This window comes from Conger conger, chromosome 5 (assembly GCF_963514075.1).
Source record: "Conger conger chromosome 5, fConCon1.1, whole genome shotgun sequence".
Taxonomy (NCBI): domain Eukaryota; kingdom Metazoa; phylum Chordata; class Actinopteri; order Anguilliformes; family Congridae; genus Conger; species Conger conger.
In genome coordinates, this window is record NC_083764.1 from 6,347,310 (window position 1) to 6,367,823 (window position 20,514).

The window sequence follows — 20,514 nt, forward strand, 5'->3', positions numbered from 1 at the left end:
AATAGAAAAATATTAGACATCTGTGTTTGCCCAACATACGGCGGGGTCCAAACGACTGAAAACACATTGAAAATCTGGCTTTTTATTTTCATGTAATCAAAAAGAAATTAAAGTTACTGCAAAGCTTTGCAAGAACTACTTGAAGACCAAAGAAGAGCAACGGATGCTGCACAATCCACAATCAAAAGCCAAGCATTCAGTAACATCACAAGATGCTCTTTGGAACATTATCAAATAGCTAACGCTGGGAGAACACTGATCATGAGGTTTTGCAGATTTGTGGAGTCCATGCCAGCTCGAGTGCACGCTGCCATTAAAGCAAAAGGTGGACATACCAAATACGAAGAAATTCTGAAATTCATGGACATTTTTTTTTAAAGATTAACCATTTCACTCAAGTTGTTATGCTGATAATATAACTTGTAATCAAAAAGTTGGTATCCAGTTAGAAAAGAATGCAAAATAGAAGCATTTTCACTGGTGGTCCCAGACCTCAGACCACTGTGCAAGCAATATCAGCAACAAAGCAAACCGCGATTTACACAATAGCACAAAGAAGAAGCACTTCCTGTGATCGGAGATCGTGAATGAAGTCACGGCTGGCGGTTTTCTCTCAGCAATAGGCCTTGTTTTGCACGGAGACAGGTGCACTTCAAGGCCAAAAATGGCAAGGTAATTCAAGGGATCAACAGAGAAACAGTCAATCCTAAAGATAGGTTTAAAAACCAGGGAAACCTGGAGAGTTCTCAACGTGGTCAACACCTTTCTTCCAGACCACATCTGACAAACATGCAAAGTCGAAGTCGACCGGTAATAAAGTGTAGGTCAATTTCATCCACATCCTGAATCAAATCACCGATAACATACAAAATGAGAAATAAGCAATACAATGTTCCAAATAAACAGGACTGTATTAAGCCCATTTTTAAGGTATGGATGGGCACCACCTGACAAAAATATAAAACGAATAATTAAGAGAACTTAGGGATCCATTATCTATAATTTCACCAGAAGCTTTAGTTGACAATTCAAAGTAAGTTGACAATTCAAAGATGTGTGCATTTCGGAACAAACACACAATAAACAATAATCGTGATCATTTTATTCAACTTAGAAATTTGTTTTTACCAGGTGCATAGCAGGACACAGAAAAGTTTAACTAAAAAGTGTATTTCCTGATGGGACTGTCTAGTTTTATGATGTGTCATTCAACCAATCCATTTTTGTATCTCAGTTCAATTACAGTTATTGTGAAGTTATTGAATTTAAATGAGACATGTAACACTTAGACCACGGTTAACAGGATTACAAAATACACTAACAAGTATGCAAGTGAATTTATTTTTTTAAATACAGTACATACAATATTCATCCAATGTAGATGCAAGTGTCATCCGATGGAGTGAAAATGCTTTCTTGAGCACCCCAAATAAATTTAAACTGCAAAGTGTAAAAAAACAACGTTTGAATAATCTGTAAACTTTGATGCATGAACTAGCACATGCATTAAAAATGTCAAGAGGAGGAAGCAGTATACACTGACAAAAACTGACCAATAACAGACTTTTCCTTCTTATGCCAACAGTACTTAAGATGCTGTACTGACCGTCAGCTTCAAGAAACGATGCGGTAAGAACAATTTCCATTTTTAAAGACCTAAAAAAAGGGAAGAAAAACGCTGGACATTAAGACTGTTCACGAGAACTTATATTCTGTAGAATGTTATTCACAATATACAACATTCTACAGAAATGTTTCATTTTAGTGTCATTTATCAGATTAGTGGTACTTAACTCTCACTACATCTCTAATACAGTAGGTATTAAAAGGTCAGCCTAAATGGCAGTGGTAAATGGCAGCCTAAATCGCTTTACGATGCTGAGTTTATTTTGAGATGTTCTGCGTTATGTTCTTTGCCTTAACATATTAGAGTCAGTACAAATCCCATGTTCATATCTTCATTCAAAATATACTTATGAGTGCTTGGCATTTTGACACAAAAATACTGTAAAGATTTTCTATGTCAAGATGAGATGTATCTTTGAAATACAAGATCTTTATCCCGCACCCTGCCTGCTCACGAATGCCCAGCGATGGAAACTCTGAAAGCAAGTAAGTTTTGAAAACGTAAAAATACATTTAGCTGAAAACAATTTCCAAATAACACTACCAATGAATTCCTTATCTGAATAACTGTTGAAAATGGGTATACCTCAAGCAGCAATTCAATGATATGTAGAACTTCAAGCAAACAACTTTCCGATTTTTCCCCACTTTCGAGTAACATTTCATGCTTCGGGTTTAGCTTAGCGTAGCTTTGTCTCGAGCTCATTTGTAAACCTGGTTCCGGGAACGCCTTATTGTTCTCGGAGAGGACTGGAGAACTGGATGACCGCATACACGCCACTGGTCATCCACTGGGGCTCCTGAGCGGTCAGGTTCTCCCCCTGGTTGGGTTGGAGGCCCACCTGGACGTTGGCCTTAAGGGTCCTCAAGCTGCACAGGGGGGCGGGCTGGAAGCCCCTCAGAGCCCTCGCGAAGGTTTCGGCGTGCGCCCAGTGCCTGTCGCCCGTCAGCTTCCGGTAGTTGAGGTCACCCTTGAAGAAGATCAGGTCGGCCGTCTGCAGAGCGGCGTAGAGGTCGGGGGCGTCCGCGGCCATTTCGCTGAACTCGTGGGGCAGAGTCCAGAAGGGGTGGTCGTGGTAACACCAGGTGCCGTCCTTCAGGTAGCGGTGCCACTGGGCGCCGCTCTTCGACATCCAGCGGTGATTGGCCGCCATCGTCTGCTTCACGGTCCAGTGGAAGTCCTCCCGCGTCGCGTCGGAAACGAACCACGGCATGGACTTGCCGTGGAAGTGCACCTGCTTGGCCAGGCCGGAGGAGACCAGGAAGTCGGCGAGGACCAGGTCGGTGACGAGCTCGAAGCCCGCGTTGTCCAGGACGATGTCGACTCGTCCCCGTCCCGCGGCCGACCGCCCGGGGACCGCGCCGCTCGTCAAGACGGACCAGACCGAGCTCGAGTCGTCCACCAGGATGTAGGGCTTCAGCTCGCCCAGGGCGTCCACCGGACTGGACTTCTGGGAGTTCTCCTGACCCGCCGAGATGGAGAGATCACACTTGTTCCCCCACAAGGAGACCTTAAGAGATCGACCAATGAAGGACAAGGTCATTACTACCCATTCAAAACAGTGTACCGGCGCTTGAGTTTAAAGTCTTTTGGTTACTGTGACAACACCGTGCTCCCTCAGGGACAGATTTTATTAACTGCTTAATACTAAATACTTTCAGCTATGCAGCTACGCCTGAAACTTAAGAGCTTCCTCTTCTTCTCCCATTTGTAACAGTCATGAAGGTAAAATAAGCAATTCATTAAAATTTTGTGCACACTCCTCCAATACACTTGTTTCTGATTTGTCAACAACCTTTACATAGCTGGTCAGTTGCCATGGGAATTTTTAAGCGCTGGTAGGCAAACTACCTGACTTCAGCCCACTCTAACCATTGAAGGAGGATGCAAATTCTGTACAGCCACAGCAGACTACCGGTTTCAGTCAGCCTAGATCAGGCTCATATTACTGCTATTGAAACTGCAGGGCTATGTCTGTAGTTACGGAGCCCCTTGAGACAGGGTCTTGCTGACTGTGAAACGTTTCAGCAGCAATCTTGAACACAAGGCTGCCAGATCCTGTTCCTGGAGATTTACCACCTTGTCGGTTTTCTTTCTAACCCTAATTTGGCGCTTGATTCTACAAATTAGCATCTCAATGAGCTCTCTAGCTGGGCTGGAGGCAGAAACCAACAGGACAGTAGATCTCCAGGAACCAAGAGGCGGACAGCCCTGCTTTAAAGTAATCGTATATCCTTACCGCTACAGCCAATTATAGGCCTGTATCACAGTTTTCCGGTGCATGTCTTGTGTATGACTGTGACTACACCCTGGAGGTCACTCACTCACCTGCAGCAGTGTAAGAAACTGGTTCAAAAGCTGCTCCTCTGAGAATTCGTTCCTGTTTTTATTCAGCCCTTGGAGGTAGGTACAAATCGCCATCGTGGCCTGCTGAGACTCAAAGTAGCTTTGCGTTTTGGCTTCTCTGAACGCGTCAAAAGCACAAATTGGCGGACTGTAACAAAAAAAAAAAAAAATCACACTTACATATCCGTAATACAAACCCATGATTTAACATCTGCACTAATTCTGATGTTTCTATTCAATTTCATTTAGCTGCTTACTTTAACTTGCATTAAATTGAAGTTCAGTACATCCTCAAAGATGACCAACTTGCACATTAGTGTAACACAACGTTTAACACATCATCCCATTGCAACTATATATTTACTTTGTGGCAAAGTCACTCAATGATACAACTGTACCTCATGCAAGATTCAAACCCGCAACTCTCTCCTACAAGCCCAGTTACCCTTGAACAATACTTGAAGTCGCTTTAGATTAAAAGCATCTGCCTAATAACTAAAATGTAAATGTAAATGCACTTTCCCAGTCAGAGGGAATTCTCCATTTAAGGGATTACGGTATCATCATCATCAGCTTACTTGAGAAGTATAGATTCCTGAATCCTCCTGTACATGTAGCACTCCACATAGAGCCACGGGGACTTAAACCAGCTCGGCGGCTCTTGTTCGTCCATCAGAGCCTGCTGCCGTTGCAGGTACTGGTTCCACACATCCGTGTCCTCCCCATCGTCCGTTAGGGCTAGCACCGGTTTGTCGGTCTGCAGCTCGTTACGAAGTTTGGAGAGGAATGAGATGGCTCTCTTCTCGGCCTGGACGCCTTCCTGTCAGTAGGAGGAAACACAACGACATTAATTCCACAAGAGGGTGAGGTTGAAGGAGGGCGAGGACGGAGTATGTGCACTGTCACTGTGCTCACTGTGAGGCTTCATCTCCTCACCTCCCCGTGCTCCTCGAAGAATTTGTTCTTGTTTCGATGGATGGTGTCGATGACCTTAGTAAGAATGGTCGGCAGTCTGTCCCTCACCGTCAAGTACGCAAAAGATCTGAAATAAACAGATAGAATAGCGGTTTGAATCGCACAAGGGACGTCTAAGCACTGTAAACTAAAAATCACATTGCGACCCAGCTCAGACCGAGTACTAATTCCAGGTAATTAGCCAGTTAGATATTCATCTTTTTTTTTTTTTCTTTTTTTTTTTTTCCATGTGAGGCCGGTTAGCATTATTACGTTTTGCTGCGGTAGAACGAAAAAGCAGGCTGTCCAAAACCTGGTGCGACACGTTCCTAAGTTTCAGGTTGTGTAGCTGGATAGCTAACATGTAACTCTAATCTAGGTAGCTAATGTTGGTCAACTGCATTTAGAAGTCCACTAGCAACGCCCACCACAGCTAGCTAGCACTAGCTGCCAAACTGACAGTGACAGGCTGTAAATAATCACAAGGCGAGCTAGCACCAAACGATATACTAGCCTACTTGACCATTCCACTGTATTAGCTAATTCCGATGAAGTAATTACAACAACTAGGACAATAACGTCATCAAATAATAAGGTGGCGCAGACAAAACATAGGTATAAATTTGTTAGCCAACGAGCCACTTACTCATAAACACATACATACATACATACATACATACATACATATACATACCCCACAAATTTAGCAGAGAGAGATTGTGGAACTCCGCGAAGCACCTCTTGGCTCGCCATGTCTACAACCAGGAAGTGGATAAACTATTCAAATAAAACTTTATTCAACATTGCATGGGCTAATGTTAGCTAGCAGGCTCTGTGTTCATCTACACATGCTGTCACGGAGCTTTCGGTGCACTGGTGAAACCCCGGGCAGAATCAAAGCAAGCTTGCCAACTACCACGTTAAGCCGGGAATTTCTCATAAAACGCCGTATCAGTGATGGCCAATGCATCATTTTCTCATGATGCATTTCTAGATTAAACAGGTTGTGTTAGCTAGCTTCTTATTTTACCTTCAAGTGTCTAGCAATTTAACTAAGTTAGGATAGTCCCCTCTTTTAATGTTAGCACAGCTACGTTAGCTTGTTATAGAATATACACGTATCACTGTTTGCTAATGTATATACATGGCAAATGTGTGACTTCGCAATCTTGCTAATTTAGCTAGCCAGATAGCTGGATACACACTGAGGCGTGCTAGCTGTCAATGCTACATAGCGTTTATGTTCAAGGTCAGTCTGCATGTTTGGCTTGCTAACTAACTAGGCAAGTAGTAACAGTAACATAGTTGAAGTTAGTTTAACATGACATTATGCTAGATTACATTTACGGTTAGCTAGAAGGCTACGCCAGCTACCGTAGCTATATAGCAAACTTGTTATCCAATCATGCTCCATGCAGTAACTAGGCTACATTGCTAATGCTATCTAACTACATACGTTACATGTCCGTTTTGCGTGGAAGCTGATTGGCCAATAGTTTTTCATTATCAACATTACTATAACAGATATTTTTAGCATACTAGTGACATGCCAGTTGACGCTGCATTTGTTTTCTAGATAGACCGTTAAGATGGATTTTTCATGTGTAGGAATTTTTGTGAAGTTGCCATTCGTGGATAAGTTAGTTCATTCACACCTTAAAAAGAGTTGACATAAAAATAACATTATGACGGCTTACTTCACTTGTTACTTCTTTCCTGCAGGTGAACTATGCATATCAAGATCCTCGGAAACTCGCTGCGTTTGCTGCAGAATCTGGAGAAGAGTTTTGGCAGCCCGACTGGATTTAATCTCTTACATTGCTGGCTCAGACCCAAACCACCGACCCAGCCGAACCCGTTTTTGACAGAGAGAACCCAATCCTGCTTCACTGCCGCACGCAGTGACTTCAGTCAAAGACGTTACCCAGACCCTTTCTGGAACTGTCGTTTAAGATGGGAAAGACGCTTGCTTTCGGGGGAGCAATGCGTTTTTGGATCAGCCGTACACAGGACAGTTTGCCTGACCACGATAGTGCCAAAGCGGTTCTACACGGCCTCTGCCGCCGTGCCAGTCGCAAAAAAGATGGCGTTGCCGGGGAAGCGGGCGCCCAAAGGCCCGAGGACCAAGCAGCCGTCTAGATCCAACCAGCCCTTGTTGGAAGAGGACACGGTAGCCTACTACGCCTCTTTCAGTCTTTTGGCATTTTGTACGTCCGTTTTCTAAAACAAGGAATCGGAACAACACCTGCTTTATTAGTTTATAGAATCTACTGTGTACGCTGATTAATTCCTTCCTGGCACTTTGCAGCAGGATACGGTCCTTGTTCCTGGAGTCAGTGAATGTGAATCTCTTTTTTGTATGATTTTCATAAAACATTTATAATATGTTGCAATGCCCATTTCAAATGATCTTATTTGGGTTAATCCACGTTATGCGCTTGGTCAACATCCTTTTGTGATTGCTTGCCTGTGTTTCACAAATGCGTCTGCTAGTGTCAGTATCATTTCAGCGGTGAAACAAAGCGTTTGGGGGTAAAAATTGGTCTCAGAACTATATTAAGGTTAATACATTTTGTAAATATTTCAAAATTGCTATTACTGAATCAGATTAAATGAGATGCAAAGTATTTTCTGAAAGCCAAGCTGAATTGCTCCAGTCCAGATGATGCAATGACCCATCAGCATGTAGACCAGGGCCCCTGTGACACGTGTTTTTATTTTGTTTTTTTACCCTTTCTGCAGGACTTGATGCAGTGCATCGCGTTCGCCACAGCGGACCACTACATCTTACCCTCTCTCAGCCAAGAATTGACGGCCCACGGGTTTCTAGAAATGACGGATTTTCCCAGAGGTAGATTTCGGACCGGATGCATGTTCGCGTTTGTGTATTTTAGTGTCGGGTTTACCGTTTGAGACTTTCTTACGAACCCTCTTCATTCCGTCTCAAATGTCCTGGTATTAGAGGTTTGAATGCATTTATATATGAACTTACATTTTTGCGTCCCTATTAATTTGGTAAAGTAGGGCAGCTGTAACAGTACGGTTATTTTTGTATTGCAGATGCACCCAATGTGCTCATTATGGGGGGAGAAATGGCTTCTAAGGCTAATGACTGTGCAAAGATATTTTTCTTCAGGTAAGTGAGAGGTGTACATGCTTGAAGTGTTTATTTTCTCCCCCAAATTTGCTCCTTTCTTTCTTTCTTTCTTTTTCCTGTTAGCCTTTCAATTACTTCAGTCTCTCTCTCTCTCTCTGTCTACAGGGAGGGCTCTGTTGTCTTCTGGAATGTAGAGGAGAAAATGGTGTGTATTATGGTGATGATCATCCTGGATTAGCCAAACTGTCTTTGTAGAATGCTGGCATACACAGGGCATATGACTGTATAGTGTACACCAGCCATCATTAAATCTGGACTTCAAATCCAAATCCAGCCGTGGTTTTCATTTATCCAGGCTGTTTGGTCAGGCTGTCTTCACTCCTGACTCCCAGGTAAAGGGAGGGCGGAAAACCAGCAGTTCTCGGACCTCAAGGGCCGTGATTTGATGATCTCTGGCGTATACTAACGAAAGGTCATGCTACTGTCATACTGCACTATACTACTGCTTAGTGCATAGTACTGACATAAGTGCATCCTACTGTATAGTTTATACTAACATAAAGGTATACTGCTGTGTGACAAAGGTGCCATTTACTCAAATATGTGTACCCTTAGTGGGTACATTATATTGCATGTTTTTTTGTTTTATATCATATTTCAAGTTTATGTAAATGCGTAACGGCTGCTAATACATTTGATGTTTGAAAGGTGGAATTACCTTTTTAATTCTTGGGCTGCGTTCGCATTGATGTGAATGTCTGTCTGTCTGTCTGTCTGTCTGTCTGTCTGTCTGTCTGTCTGTCTGTGTGCCATCGCAGATGAAAAACGTGATGAGGATCTTGGAGCGTCACGAGGTCAACCCGTACGAGGTGGCCCTGGTTCACTGGGAGAACGAGGAGATCAACTACTCACTGGCCGAGTACGTCTGCTCTGTCTAATCCCACGCTGCTGTTGTTTAATGGCCTGTAGGTGGCAGCAGAAGCTATGGGGCATGTAAAGGCCCAGCTATTCAACTCCGGGTCCTGGGGGCCAGAGTGTCTGTAGGTATACTACCCCACCTAATGACCTCACTTTCTGAGCCAAGCAGGTGCAATAAGCAGTGAAATCATGTGGTGTAGTGCATGGTTGGAGCAAATACCTGCAGACACCTGCACTAAGCCATGAGGCAAGCTCACTCTGGTGGCTTGCACTCGGTAAACTAGCCTGCTCATTGGGTAGCCATGGCTCAAAGTGCCATACTTTGGGTCGCTATAGCCATCCCTGGGTCGTCGTAGGTGGTTTAACAGAAACTACAGTCGATATAAAGTGTATCCCTTTCCCTGGACGAACAGTCATTTCTTTGTTGATGTGTTGATATTCATGACCCTTTGCTTGTGATTGGTCCTGAAGAAAGCCGATCGATCACTGAAAAGTTTCTCTCTTTGGATGATACATTTGACCCCTCCCCCCTTCTTGAGGGAATGTAACGGCCATGGGATGCTTACAGCTTTCCATTTTCTCTACTGCTGTGATGTTAGTGAGGAAGCATGAGTAATGGTGTCCTAAAATAGCACCATGAACCAAGGTCTATGTTTCTCTAGGGCAGGGGTGTCCAGTCTTCTCCAGAAATGGCCAGTGTAGGTGCAGGTCTTGACAGAAGTCCACGATTAGTTAAAACAGATGTAGTTTTGTAATGCTGGGCTAAAACACTGGCCATGTTTGGATTAGATTGGACACCCCTCTGCTCTCAGTGAATCCGGCACCAATAATAACAGTTTATTAAGCAACAGCGCCCTCTGTTGGTTTTTATTTTCCTGTGCATTTTCCCCCCGCACGATACTGGCCGTGTATATTAAAAACAAGGAAGTGGGGGGGAAAGAAAGAAAAAAAAAAAAAAGCTAACATTTGCTTTGCGAAATCTGTTGATCTTGAACGTCGATGTTGTGTTCCTGGACATGTGGTGGCGTCACTGAGATGTTGCGTGGCCTCGTCTGACTCTTCCTGGTGAACTTCTCTAAGCGTCCGTGCACGCTCTCTCCCCCCCCCCTCAGGGGAACCTCGAAGCTGCACCGTGGGAACTTCCTGCTGAACTGCGAGCTGGATCCGGACCAGGCGGTGCTGGAAAAGTTTGCCTTCTCCAACGCTCTCTCGCTATCAGGTGAGGGGAGGGGGGGGCGGGTTCCTCTACTGCTCCCCAGCAAACTCGCACCCTGGGCTGGCCAGAGGTTCTGGTTCGCTGCATTACATTATGTTACAGTATAGTTCTCTAGCTGACTGAAGCAACTTACAGTTGTTTAGACTAGGCAGGGGCAAATCCCCCTGGAGCAATGGTGAGCAATTAAGGGCCTTGCTCAAGATTTTGATTTTGATTTACTTTCGATTTGGCCAGTTGTCTTCTGTGTTATTGTGTTTTATAGTGACACGCGTGTTGTGAAGTATGGTTTTCAGGTGATTGATTTGGGAATGAGCACAGTAGTGACACTGTTTGCGTGTCAATACTGTGCTGTACACCAGCTTGACACTATTAACAAGCTGGTGCACAGGTCTACTAATAAATTGCTCACTGAGTGTATTTACATTACATTACATTACATTATTGGCATTTGGCAGACGCTCTTATCCAGAGCGACGTACAGTTAATTAGACTAAGCAGGAGACAGTCCTCTCCTGGAGCAATGCAGGGCTAAGGGCCTTGCTCAAGGGCCCAACGGCTGTGCGGATCTTATTGTGGCTGCACCGGGATTAGAACCACCGACCTTACGTGTCCCAGTCATTTACCTTAACCACTACGCTACATATAATATGTTCTTATTATACCTCTTGAGTGTCAAGAGCAGAAGTCTTGAAGAAGTCAGAACATGTTAGAAAGTCGACATAAAAAGTAAAAGAAAGTGCAAATAAAATCCCTTTAACTCCAGTGAAGGGTAATGGTAGATTACTGGTGTTGGTTACGTAAATTTATGTGCTTTAATCTCATTTAGTTTGCTTGTTTTTGAAGTCATGACTTCTGAGGTGGCGGCGTTCCGCTCACAGCGTTATGCGTGAGCGAAGCTTCTTCTGTGGTTTCCAGTGGAGAGCCAGCTCACACAGACCCCCCCCCCCCCCCCCGCCCATTCCCCATTCCCCCCGTTCCCCTCCTGGGGGGCTCTGGTGCTCTAATCTATCGGATGTGCATGGAATCAGGCCTCCCCCGCCAGTCACAACCCCCCCCCCCCCCCCCAAAATAAATGTGACGCAATTCCCGGTCAGCCTCTGTAGTTCAGGGCAACCATCGCCATGGCGACGGTAATCCATGATATCACAGAAATGCAGAACCAGTAGGCCTAGGGGGGGACAGGAAATTTGGAAATGAGTTCACCCCTCAAACCCCCTTTGATAAGGGGGGTAGTTAAGCATATCTTTTTAAATGACTGTAAATGTGTGACTCACAGAAACCCACAGTTTTTACATATTCCTGTGCCTCGGTTTCCCATGTTAAAAGCACCGAGTGCTCATTCAGGTATTTGTTCAAAAGCGAGTTAATGTTTTTGCTTCACTGAGTGCTGATAATGAATCAGTGATTCGTAATATTATTTGCTGTTCTTTTTCTATTTCACTGAATTCTGCTTCACTGAATGTTTCACATGGGTTAAGTGCACATAGGTCCCTCCCTACCTCCCTGTGAACCTTAATTGTTGTCTCTGTGACTTGCTTTGTGTATCGGTATTTTTAGTTGGCTTGGTAAGCAGTGTTTTGATAGTTAACTTTGGTGACTTTTGCTGTTTGTTTGGTTGTTTGTTTGTTCAAAAAAAAAAAAAAAAAAAAAAAAAGGCCCTTATCTTTGTTGTACAGGTAGCAGTTGAAATTGTACTTACCTCTAGGGTCTTTCAGCGAACTTATCCCTGGTTATGGGTATGCACTTTGTTGTATGTCGCTCTGGATAAGAGCGTCTGCCAAATGCCAATAATGTAATGTAAGTGCAAATAGATTATATTATAGTATATTGGGTAAAGAATTGACAGTAGTCACACTTGAAAATGCTATGGCCAATTTTTGTGTTTCTGGGTAAAATTCAGGTGGTACGTTCATTTTGGTAAGGGTGTCTGTGCAATTGTGTTTCCTCACAGTGAAACTGGCCATATGGGAGGTGTCTCTGGACAATTTTGTGGAGTCGATTCAGTCTATCCCCGAGGTGAGTGCACTCAACCTCTACGGTCTTGGCAAATCTGAATACGGACGTCCTGATTACTGTAACTCGAAAATAACACACATTTTATGCAGTTCAACACGGAATAAAAACCTAAGCTTGTGTGTGTGTGTGTGTGTGACTTAGTATTAGCATTTCTACACAGAATGCGCTGTTGAGTTTCTGACCTTGTGCTATGTGTGCTGCGTACGTCCGTAGAGTTTGGCCTTCCTAAGGTCCAACATTGATTGGATCTGAGCATATTCTCAAGGATAAGGTTTTCCTTTTAACCCCCCCCCTCTTTTTGTGGCTAAAGCCAGAAAAGAAAAATCACCATGGGAACCGCTGGCGGTTGCTAGGTTGTAGAGTCCTCCTGTGGAGGTATAAGCGATATCCTACTGTGTCAAGCTGTTCTGACCCGGTGCAGATCCCCGCTTTTAATCCGGAGCGGTTGGGAGTGGGGGGAAAGCCCGGCCCTCCATGCCGTCTCTGGTTTCAGGAAACGGGAAGTTTGCTTTGTTTTTGTTTTTTCGGGACTAACCCCCGACATGTTTAGACAGGTGCTCGCTTTTTCCCCCGCCAAATTAATGACTCCCTGTCCTTTAAATTATTCAAAATTAAATTAGGAAATTAGCCTTATTTTTTTGGTTTCCTCTCATTTTACATTTTATTTCTTCTGTCTGGATTGCCTGTGTGATATTAGTCCATTTATTACCACTGTTTTACTTCATTCAGAATAACAGCTTTTGAATGGAACACATTAATGTTAAATGTGAAAATGGGTTTTAGTGCATCTAGGATTGAAAGGCTACCAACTGTGACTTTAGTAATGTAATTAATTTTAATTACAAGACTAAGCAGGGGACAACCCCCCCGGAGAAATGCAGGGTTAAGAGCCTTGCTCAAGGGCCCTCAACAGCTGTGCGGATCTTATAGTGGCTACACCGGGGCTTGAACCACCAACCTTCTGGGTCCCAGTCATGTATTTTAGACACTAGGCTACAAGCTACCCCCTCATTTCCGTGTTGTTGTTTGTTTTTTGTGGATAGATGCTGAAATCCGGAAAAAGGGTGAAGCTTTCTCGAACAGAGGTGATGCAGAAAATCGGAGAGCTCTTCGCACTGAGGTAAACACTTGTGTTTGACGTTAGTGGTCAGGCGCACGCTTCCCACACTTTAAATTCAGAACATCGCACACCGTCTGTAACCCTGGTCTAGAGTTTGCAGAGAATGGTGCGAGTAACAAAAAAAACATCCAGTGAGCCGCAGTTCTGTGGGCAGAAACGTGCTGTTAATGAGCGAGGTCGGAGAAGAACGGCCACACTGGTCGAAGCTGACAGGAAGGTGACAGTGATGCAAATAACCACATTACAACAGTGGAATGCAGAAGAGCGTCTCTGAACACACGATATGTCAAACCTCTAAGTGGACAGGCTACGGCAGAAGCAGAAGACCAATAAGTCTAATAAATACCTGATAAAGTGCTCACTGAGTGTATATGATGAGTGAACATAAAATCTGCACGCCCTGCAGCTCTCCAGGACCAGGGCTGGGACTGCTCTGTCAATTTCTAGATGACAAATGGTAAAGAAACTCCCCCTGGTGGCTACTCGCACTTAAAGCACGTCCTCTGCCGGATCCGTGACTTTTATTGATATCCCCAGGTGTCGACAGCGCTGTGAGCAGGTATAGGTATAAGTCCATCATAGGTTCCTACAGTCTGTACACACACGGATGGCCGCTGGTTCGGTTACCACCGAGCTGTGAATGAGGTGAACCCAGTTTCCACGCTCAGTGCTGTAATTTATTTCTATTTATTTTTATTTGTGGGGCGGCCTGTAACGTAGTGGTTAAGGTAAATGACTGGGACAGGCAAGGTTGGTGGTTCGAATCCCAGTGTAGCCACAATAAGATCCGCACAGCCGTTGGGCCCTTGAGCGAGGCCCTTAACCCTGCATTGCTCCAGGGGAGGATTGTCTCCTGCTTAGTCTAATCAACTCTACGTCGCTCTGGATAAGAGCGTCTACCAAATGCCATTAATGTAATGTAATGTCATTTCTCTTCCCACCACCATCCCCTTCCTTTGGGAGGTCAACTGTATTTTTATTTTAGAATCATAATTCTCAACAAAAAAAAAGGCATAACAAAATCGAAAAAAAGAAGTACAGACATTGGATGGACATAGACCGAACACAGACTAACGGGAAGAGATGGGAATGGAGTGAGAAAGAGAGAGAAGAGGGGGGGGAAAAAACAAAATGGCGGTTGTAATTTGCGTTCCAGGCACTGCATAAACCTGAGCTCCGACCTGCTGCAGACCCCTGACTTCTACTGGGACCGAGAGAACCTGGAGCAGCTCTACGACAAAACCTGCCAGTTCCTCAGCATCAACCGCCGGGTCAAGGTTCAGACGCCCTCCCCCTCTCCCCCACTTTGCTGCTGCTTCGCAGATACTCTTATACACAGCAACTTACACACTTACACTCTTTACATAGCAACCGTTTTTTAGACTTAAAATCTTATTTATATGCACTTTTTTTGGCTGAAAGAAAAATATTGCCAATGAGGTTTTACTCATTTCAAGATTTGCCAATGGGGTAGGAAAATTTAATTTGTCAAGCAAACGGTAATTTAAGAGTATATTTTTGATTTGAGAGAAAACAATAAGGTTGTTAAATAACTCGACTCGACTTGTTGAGACAGGCTTTTTTGTGGTGCACCTGGATTTTACTGATGCAGTTCAGCACTATGCTCAAGTGTGAAACAGCAGCGTCTTACCTGGGAACTAAACCTCCAGGTTTATGGCCGTCCTGTTCATATTTAGTTTCTGGGTGTGATTATTTCTGTGAGTAAAAGCAACACCCAAAAATGTTGGGAATTGGGAGGTGGGACTCGATTCACCTGTAAATTTGTGAATGAAATGGTTTTAAGTCATCAACGGGGTGTCAAACCAGCTTCAAACCTGAATTCTTTCTCCTGAATAATTGTTCCATTGAGCTCAACAGGAAAATTAGTCCCTTGTAGTATCCACTGCATATCTGGCAACAGCACAATGGTTTAAGGCTCATTTTATTTCCTCTGTTTATCATCAATCAGAAAAGGGCAGAGTGTGTCCAAACCTTTGACTGGTACTTTATATTTCCATATATTGAAAGCTATAATGGTATGCTAACATTGATATGCTAACCCAGTGGTAAGCTAACCCACTCAATGAGTCTAGAAATCTGAATGGCTCTGTGTGACATCACCACTGTGTGTGACATCGTCGGTGTTGTCCTCGGCGTCTCCCAGGTGATGAACGAGAAGCTGCAGCACTGCACGGAGCTGACGGACATGATGCGCAACTACCTGAGCGAGAAGCACGGCCTGCGTCTCGAGTGGATGATCGTCATCCTCATCACCATCGAGGTTCGCGAGCTTCGCCCGCCTCCGCCTCAGATCGCGCGGCTTCGACCTGACCGCTCCCGCCATCAGCTCGCGGCTTTTCGCGTTTTACCGCGTTTTACCGCGTTTTATGAGGTGGCAGCGTTGTTTTGAAACATAACTGCCACTTTCAATCGGTTTACGAAGCTACGGTCCGGCCCATATAACGGAAAGCCTCGTTTCATATTGTTTATCCCAGAGTTATAAAGAACAAGTTGTCATGCAAGAAACATGGTATCCATTAGGCCAATATCTAATTGTCCTGTTGTTGGCAGTTTAAGCAACTTTGTTGCTTTCAGGATATAAAAAAGCTCACATAATATCTCCACGGAATAAGGCTTACGGCATAATATGAGTTTTCTTTGGTCCATTTCGTAAGGAATAACTATTAAGTAAATAACTTGCTGCACAAGATTAAAGACTCTGACTGCAAAAGGACATTTAATTGGGATATGTTTTCTTTCGCAGTTCACATTTTTAGCTCTCCAGTGCAGACTTTCTGGATGTGTGTTCTGTACCTTCATACATGAGAAGCACCGTACATAAAAGAAAAACATTTGATCACAAAAGACAGAGAAGCTCCATATCACACAAGCTTGCTCTCACCTCTGACTGGAGTCTGACAGTGGTGTAAACAGAGAAAGGGGGTATTGATCAGGAGTATTGACTGCCTGCAGAATGTAACATTAGTGGAAGAATATTGGAGCTTCGTTTAAAGCCAGGTTATCCACACCAACCAACAGACTGCCTCTTTCTGTGTGGCCTGACTGTGTGTTTAATGTGAGAACTGTTTAAATGTCGATATCTGCTGGCATTAGTTGCTTGAAAATAATACATTTCTTCCTCTTCTTAGGTGATGTTTGAACTTGCCAGAGTGATCTTTTAAAAAGAAAGGCAAAGACGGACAACAACATGCTCCAAGATCTGCAGACCGTGCACATTTGAACAAGGAAGAAGCAGATGCCCTTAGCCACAATTCACCCAAACTCCAAGACATCACGTCTTCAAATCGGCTCTTATTTTGACTGACCATGAACGTTCAAGACATATTCAAGAACTGAAATGAATCAAGTATAACTCCAGTATGCTTAATTTATATGCCTTCATTGTTATTGTTATTTTAGGAATCTCAGATTGATGTCACAAGCACTATATTTGCCCCCCTGAACAACCAGTCACAGTTCTGATGAAGTCAATTGGCCGCATCAAGAGCAGCAGTGTACCTGATTGGCCCATCCCCTTTCTGTGTCCTTCATCTTAATGGCAGTTGTGATGTGAGACCCCCTCCCCCCCCCCCCCTTCAGTAGTACTGAAGTATCGATTATGGACAGGGGCTGGCAGAAGTCCATGCTTTTTATAGTAACGAACACGTGCCTCTAAGACGCCATTGCCTTTCTACTCATGTTCAGCTCCTTCAGCTTGTCAGGGGAGAGACCGGTGAATTTCAAATTTCAAAAGCCTTCCACATTCCAGAACCTTGTAATTGTTTTACCTGAGATGTCTTCAATAGCACACAGCTGACGTCTGGAGATTACCGTCAGTTACACAGTTGGGAGAAAAATGTGTCAAAGGAATCTGTACGCCTACGCGGAAGTGAATTAAATCTTGGCGGAGAAAATTGAGCTCAAACTTTTAAGGCTTTCACCCTGGTTATCATAAACATAGCTGAGGCACTTCTCAAGTCATAGTCTGGATTCAGTAATCATTTTTAATTTACAAAACTTATCTGGCATTACATGATGAAAAATGAGTACAACACTTTGGCAAGTTTAATTCAGTACAAAATGCTGAATTTTCTGGTGTCTAAATGTGACGTTTTTTAACGTCTGCATTGCAATCAGCACTGTCCCACAGAAATCTAATTAATGTTTCCCATTGATTTTCAATTATTAGAAAAACACTGTTAAAAGATGTCTTTATTGCTGCAGTCCCCTGCAAATTGAGGGGGGATTGGGAGTGGGGGGATGATACTTTTTGAGATGGATTACTCTCAGAATATCTTGTCTGCTTAAAAGCACAAGGAAGTGTCGTTGGCAGCTACTTAGCGACGAGCTTCGAACACAAACGTGAACACCAGCCAATTTGTCAGCGATATTAGCGGTGACATGGTTGTACTTGACACGTGACCTTCAGCCAGGGAGTTAGCGCATAAGAAGGATGCATTTCACTCGCTGTACAAGACATTTAGAATTAAATATATTTTTGGGCACAGTTTCGAGAGAGTGTGTGCTATTTGATCCTTTACATAACTCTTACATGCCTTTCCAAGATGAGTTCAAGGTGTATGTCTACCAATCAGTTGTTTTTTTTTTATACTATATGCTACACTTCTATTTGAGCTTAAACATTTTACAACAGTAAACATGCAACAGTATTCTAGAAAGCGAAAATGAAAGGCTTTTGCTCTGGTTTATAATTTCAATATTACTGAAGATCACTGGGTTCATGTCTACCTTTGTCCTTGAACTTGAATGCCACATTACTTTTTTGACCAAAAATAGCTTTTTCCCCATTTCTCTTGCGATCATGTACCCTCACACAAACAACATAATACAAACCATTCTGTAACCCCCCCCCGCCCCATCCATTTTATTTTTGTGTGTGTGTGTGTGTGTGTGTGTGTGAGAGAGAGAGACACAACCATCCTGTACTAACAATAAATGCTTCATAACAGCATTTAATGCTGGGTGTTTTGTTCGTTCTGCATCTAATGACATCTGACATCTGCTTATGGCCTCGATATGTCTGCCGATACAGGTGAGGGTTTCTGTATACTTACTGTACTTATGTACACCTATACACTCGTTGACCACTTTTTTTAGGTATTTATTCGACTCATTGGTCTTCTGCTGCTGTATCCCATCCACTTCAAGGTTGGATATGCTGTGTGTTCAGAGATGCTCTAATATATGCACTGTTGTAACGTGGTTATTCGAGTTACTGTCACCTTTCTGTCAGTCTGAACCAGTCTTGTCATTCTCTGATTCTCTGTTTCGCCCACAGAACTGCAATTATTATTTTTTCCGCGCCATTCTCCGTAAATTCTAGAGATAATCCCAGGAGATCAGCAGATTCTGAGGTACTCATACCACACTGTCTGGCACCAACAATCATTCCACGGTCAAAGTCACTTAGGTCACATTTCGTCCTCATTCTAATGTTTGGTCCGAGCAACAACTAAACCTCTTGACCATGCCTGCATGCCTTGAGTTGCTGCCACATGATTAGCTGGTTAGATATGCGCATTAATGACCTAGTGTACAGGTCTACCTAATAAAGTGGACACTTGGTGTATGTGTACATATGTGGAAAAGGGCAGGGTTTCCCAAACTTTATTTAGTGCATTTCTAGTCTCTACACACTTAACACTACAGACAAAAAGATGGCATAGGTATAGAATCAACTGACACCCTAAGCATGTCCAGAATGACACAATTGACATGTTGACGTGTCCAATATCAAGCCACGTGCTAAGATTTGTTTAAGTTGTAGAGAAGCCAGGCAGGGTTGATGTACCCTAAGGTGCCGTTTGAGGAGGTCTGAGTTGGCTCTGCTGTCCTGACCACTGTGGGAAGTTAATGTCACCATTGGGGGAGGGGGCGGGGGCGGGGGGGGATGTTGTAGACAGGACACGCAACCAGGAAGCGTAACCTTGCGGGGGAGGAGCGGGGGATGTAATGTCAAACAAATATGCCCTGAGAGAAAACTTGCTCGAGCCGTTTTTTATTTTTGACTTTTTCGACGCTGATCAAACCCCAGTAGGCTCCAGGACCACTAGCCTGTGTTGTCCCAGTTCTTGTACGTCACCACCTATAATTCTGTATGATTTGCACACACATTTTTATTTAACTCATATTAAAAAAAGCCCCAGGATTTTTTTTTGTTTTCAGTTTTGTTTGTCATTTGTTTGTTGGGAGGGGATAGGGAACGGCAGCAAAAAGGTTTTCCCACCAATAGACTCAATGGCTGTCAAAGCAAACGGTGCAACTGTGTACAGACTCTTTTGAAAGAGTCACCATTAAAGAGCCCTTGGCCCACAGGGCAGGTCAAGCCAGTATACCCTTCAGCCAGCCACACTCCACTTTCAGAAGGAGACCATTGTAGACTTCTCCAGGACTGGCCTTTTCGGGAATTTCCTGCCCGTTTAATCAGAGGTCCTGGATCACCTGTAACCTGAGAAGTTCTGCAAACCACAAGAAACTGCTATCTAACTCCCAACTCATAGCCTACAGTGCATTATTTGAAGGGGGGGGGGGGGGGGGGGTATTCTTTCAGAATGTGTTAATTTTGCTGTACCAGTTTATTTTATCTTCATAATGTCACAAGACAGTATTTACCATTTTGGCTTTTGACAAATAGTAGTCATCAATAGTGACATTCCATCCACACTAACTCAAGACACTACCGGATCTGTAACGGCTGTTTGTAGAAAGCCTTTGAGACAACACAACAAAAAACTGCCCCAAGAAATTAAGACGTTGTATAAGTATAGGCTTCTTAGTAGCTATATTCACGTTTCAGGGGAATCGCATGTCATGTTGTAGCGTACTAAGGAGACAATAATTAGCAATTTCAAGATATAATGCGACTTATACTAAATTAGAGTACATAAAAGTATAGGCTCAATAGATCAAATGGATGTAGATTTTAATCTCCATGTTTTCGTGTTACCGTTGTTCTAAAGCGTATATTATTCATCTCGGTCTTTTTGGGCTGCAATACGGTATCATCTGGATTTAAACATGGGCAATTTCAGGTAATTGCAATTTGACCAATTGCAACCTTTTTTCTAAAATAGCAAACGCGGTAATTAATTTAACGTTATTTATACTGCCGGTGTTTCTTTTCGATATACGACTCTCAAGAGTTAGCCTTTGTCCAGGACATAAATGAACGAGCTGGGTCTTCAAACGCTTAATCGTTG

At 43.5% G+C, this 20,514-nt stretch overlaps 2 protein-coding genes across 6 annotated transcripts; one reads left to right on the top strand and one right to left on the bottom strand.

The window, feature by feature from the left end:
* Window positions 1-1,085: 1,085 nt before the first annotated feature.
* On the bottom strand, window positions 1,086-7,115 carry armt1 (acidic residue methyltransferase 1). Of its 2 annotated transcripts, none has more exons than XM_061242342.1 (6): window positions 6,625-7,115; window positions 5,622-5,682; window positions 4,910-5,015; window positions 4,552-4,793; window positions 3,956-4,121; window positions 1,086-3,137 (listed from the first exon to the last, which is right to left on the bottom strand). In XM_061242342.1, exons 2-6 carry the CDS (start codon window positions 5,678-5,680, stop codon window positions 2,358-2,360), a joined length of 1,353 nt encoding a protein of 450 aa, XP_061098326.1. In that variant the 5' UTR covers window positions 5,681-5,682; window positions 6,625-7,115; the 3' UTR covers window positions 1,086-2,357. The 2 variants fall into 2 exon arrangements, with proteins under 2 accessions (XP_061098326.1, XP_061098327.1); XM_061242343.1 differs by lacking the exon at window positions 6,625-7,115 and adding an exon at window positions 5,958-6,366.
* Window positions 5,736-18,158, top strand: rmnd1 (required for meiotic nuclear division 1 homolog). Of its 4 annotated transcripts, none has more exons than XM_061242344.1 (12): window positions 5,736-6,176; window positions 6,650-7,097; window positions 7,670-7,778; window positions 7,988-8,063; window positions 8,190-8,229; window positions 8,843-8,943; window positions 10,055-10,161; window positions 12,110-12,174; window positions 13,218-13,294; window positions 14,451-14,571; window positions 15,459-15,575; window positions 16,444-18,158. In XM_061242344.1, exons 2-12 carry the CDS (start codon window positions 6,657-6,659, stop codon window positions 16,474-16,476), a joined length of 1,287 nt encoding a protein of 428 aa, XP_061098328.1. In that variant the 5' UTR covers window positions 5,736-6,176; window positions 6,650-6,656; the 3' UTR covers window positions 16,477-18,158. The 4 variants fall into 4 exon arrangements, with proteins under 4 accessions (XP_061098328.1, XP_061098330.1, XP_061098329.1 ...); XM_061242346.1 differs by having other exon boundaries at window positions 5,736-5,930; XM_061242345.1 differs by lacking the exon at window positions 5,736-6,176 and adding an exon at window positions 6,298-6,566.
* Window positions 18,159-20,514: the final 2,356 nt, after the last annotated feature.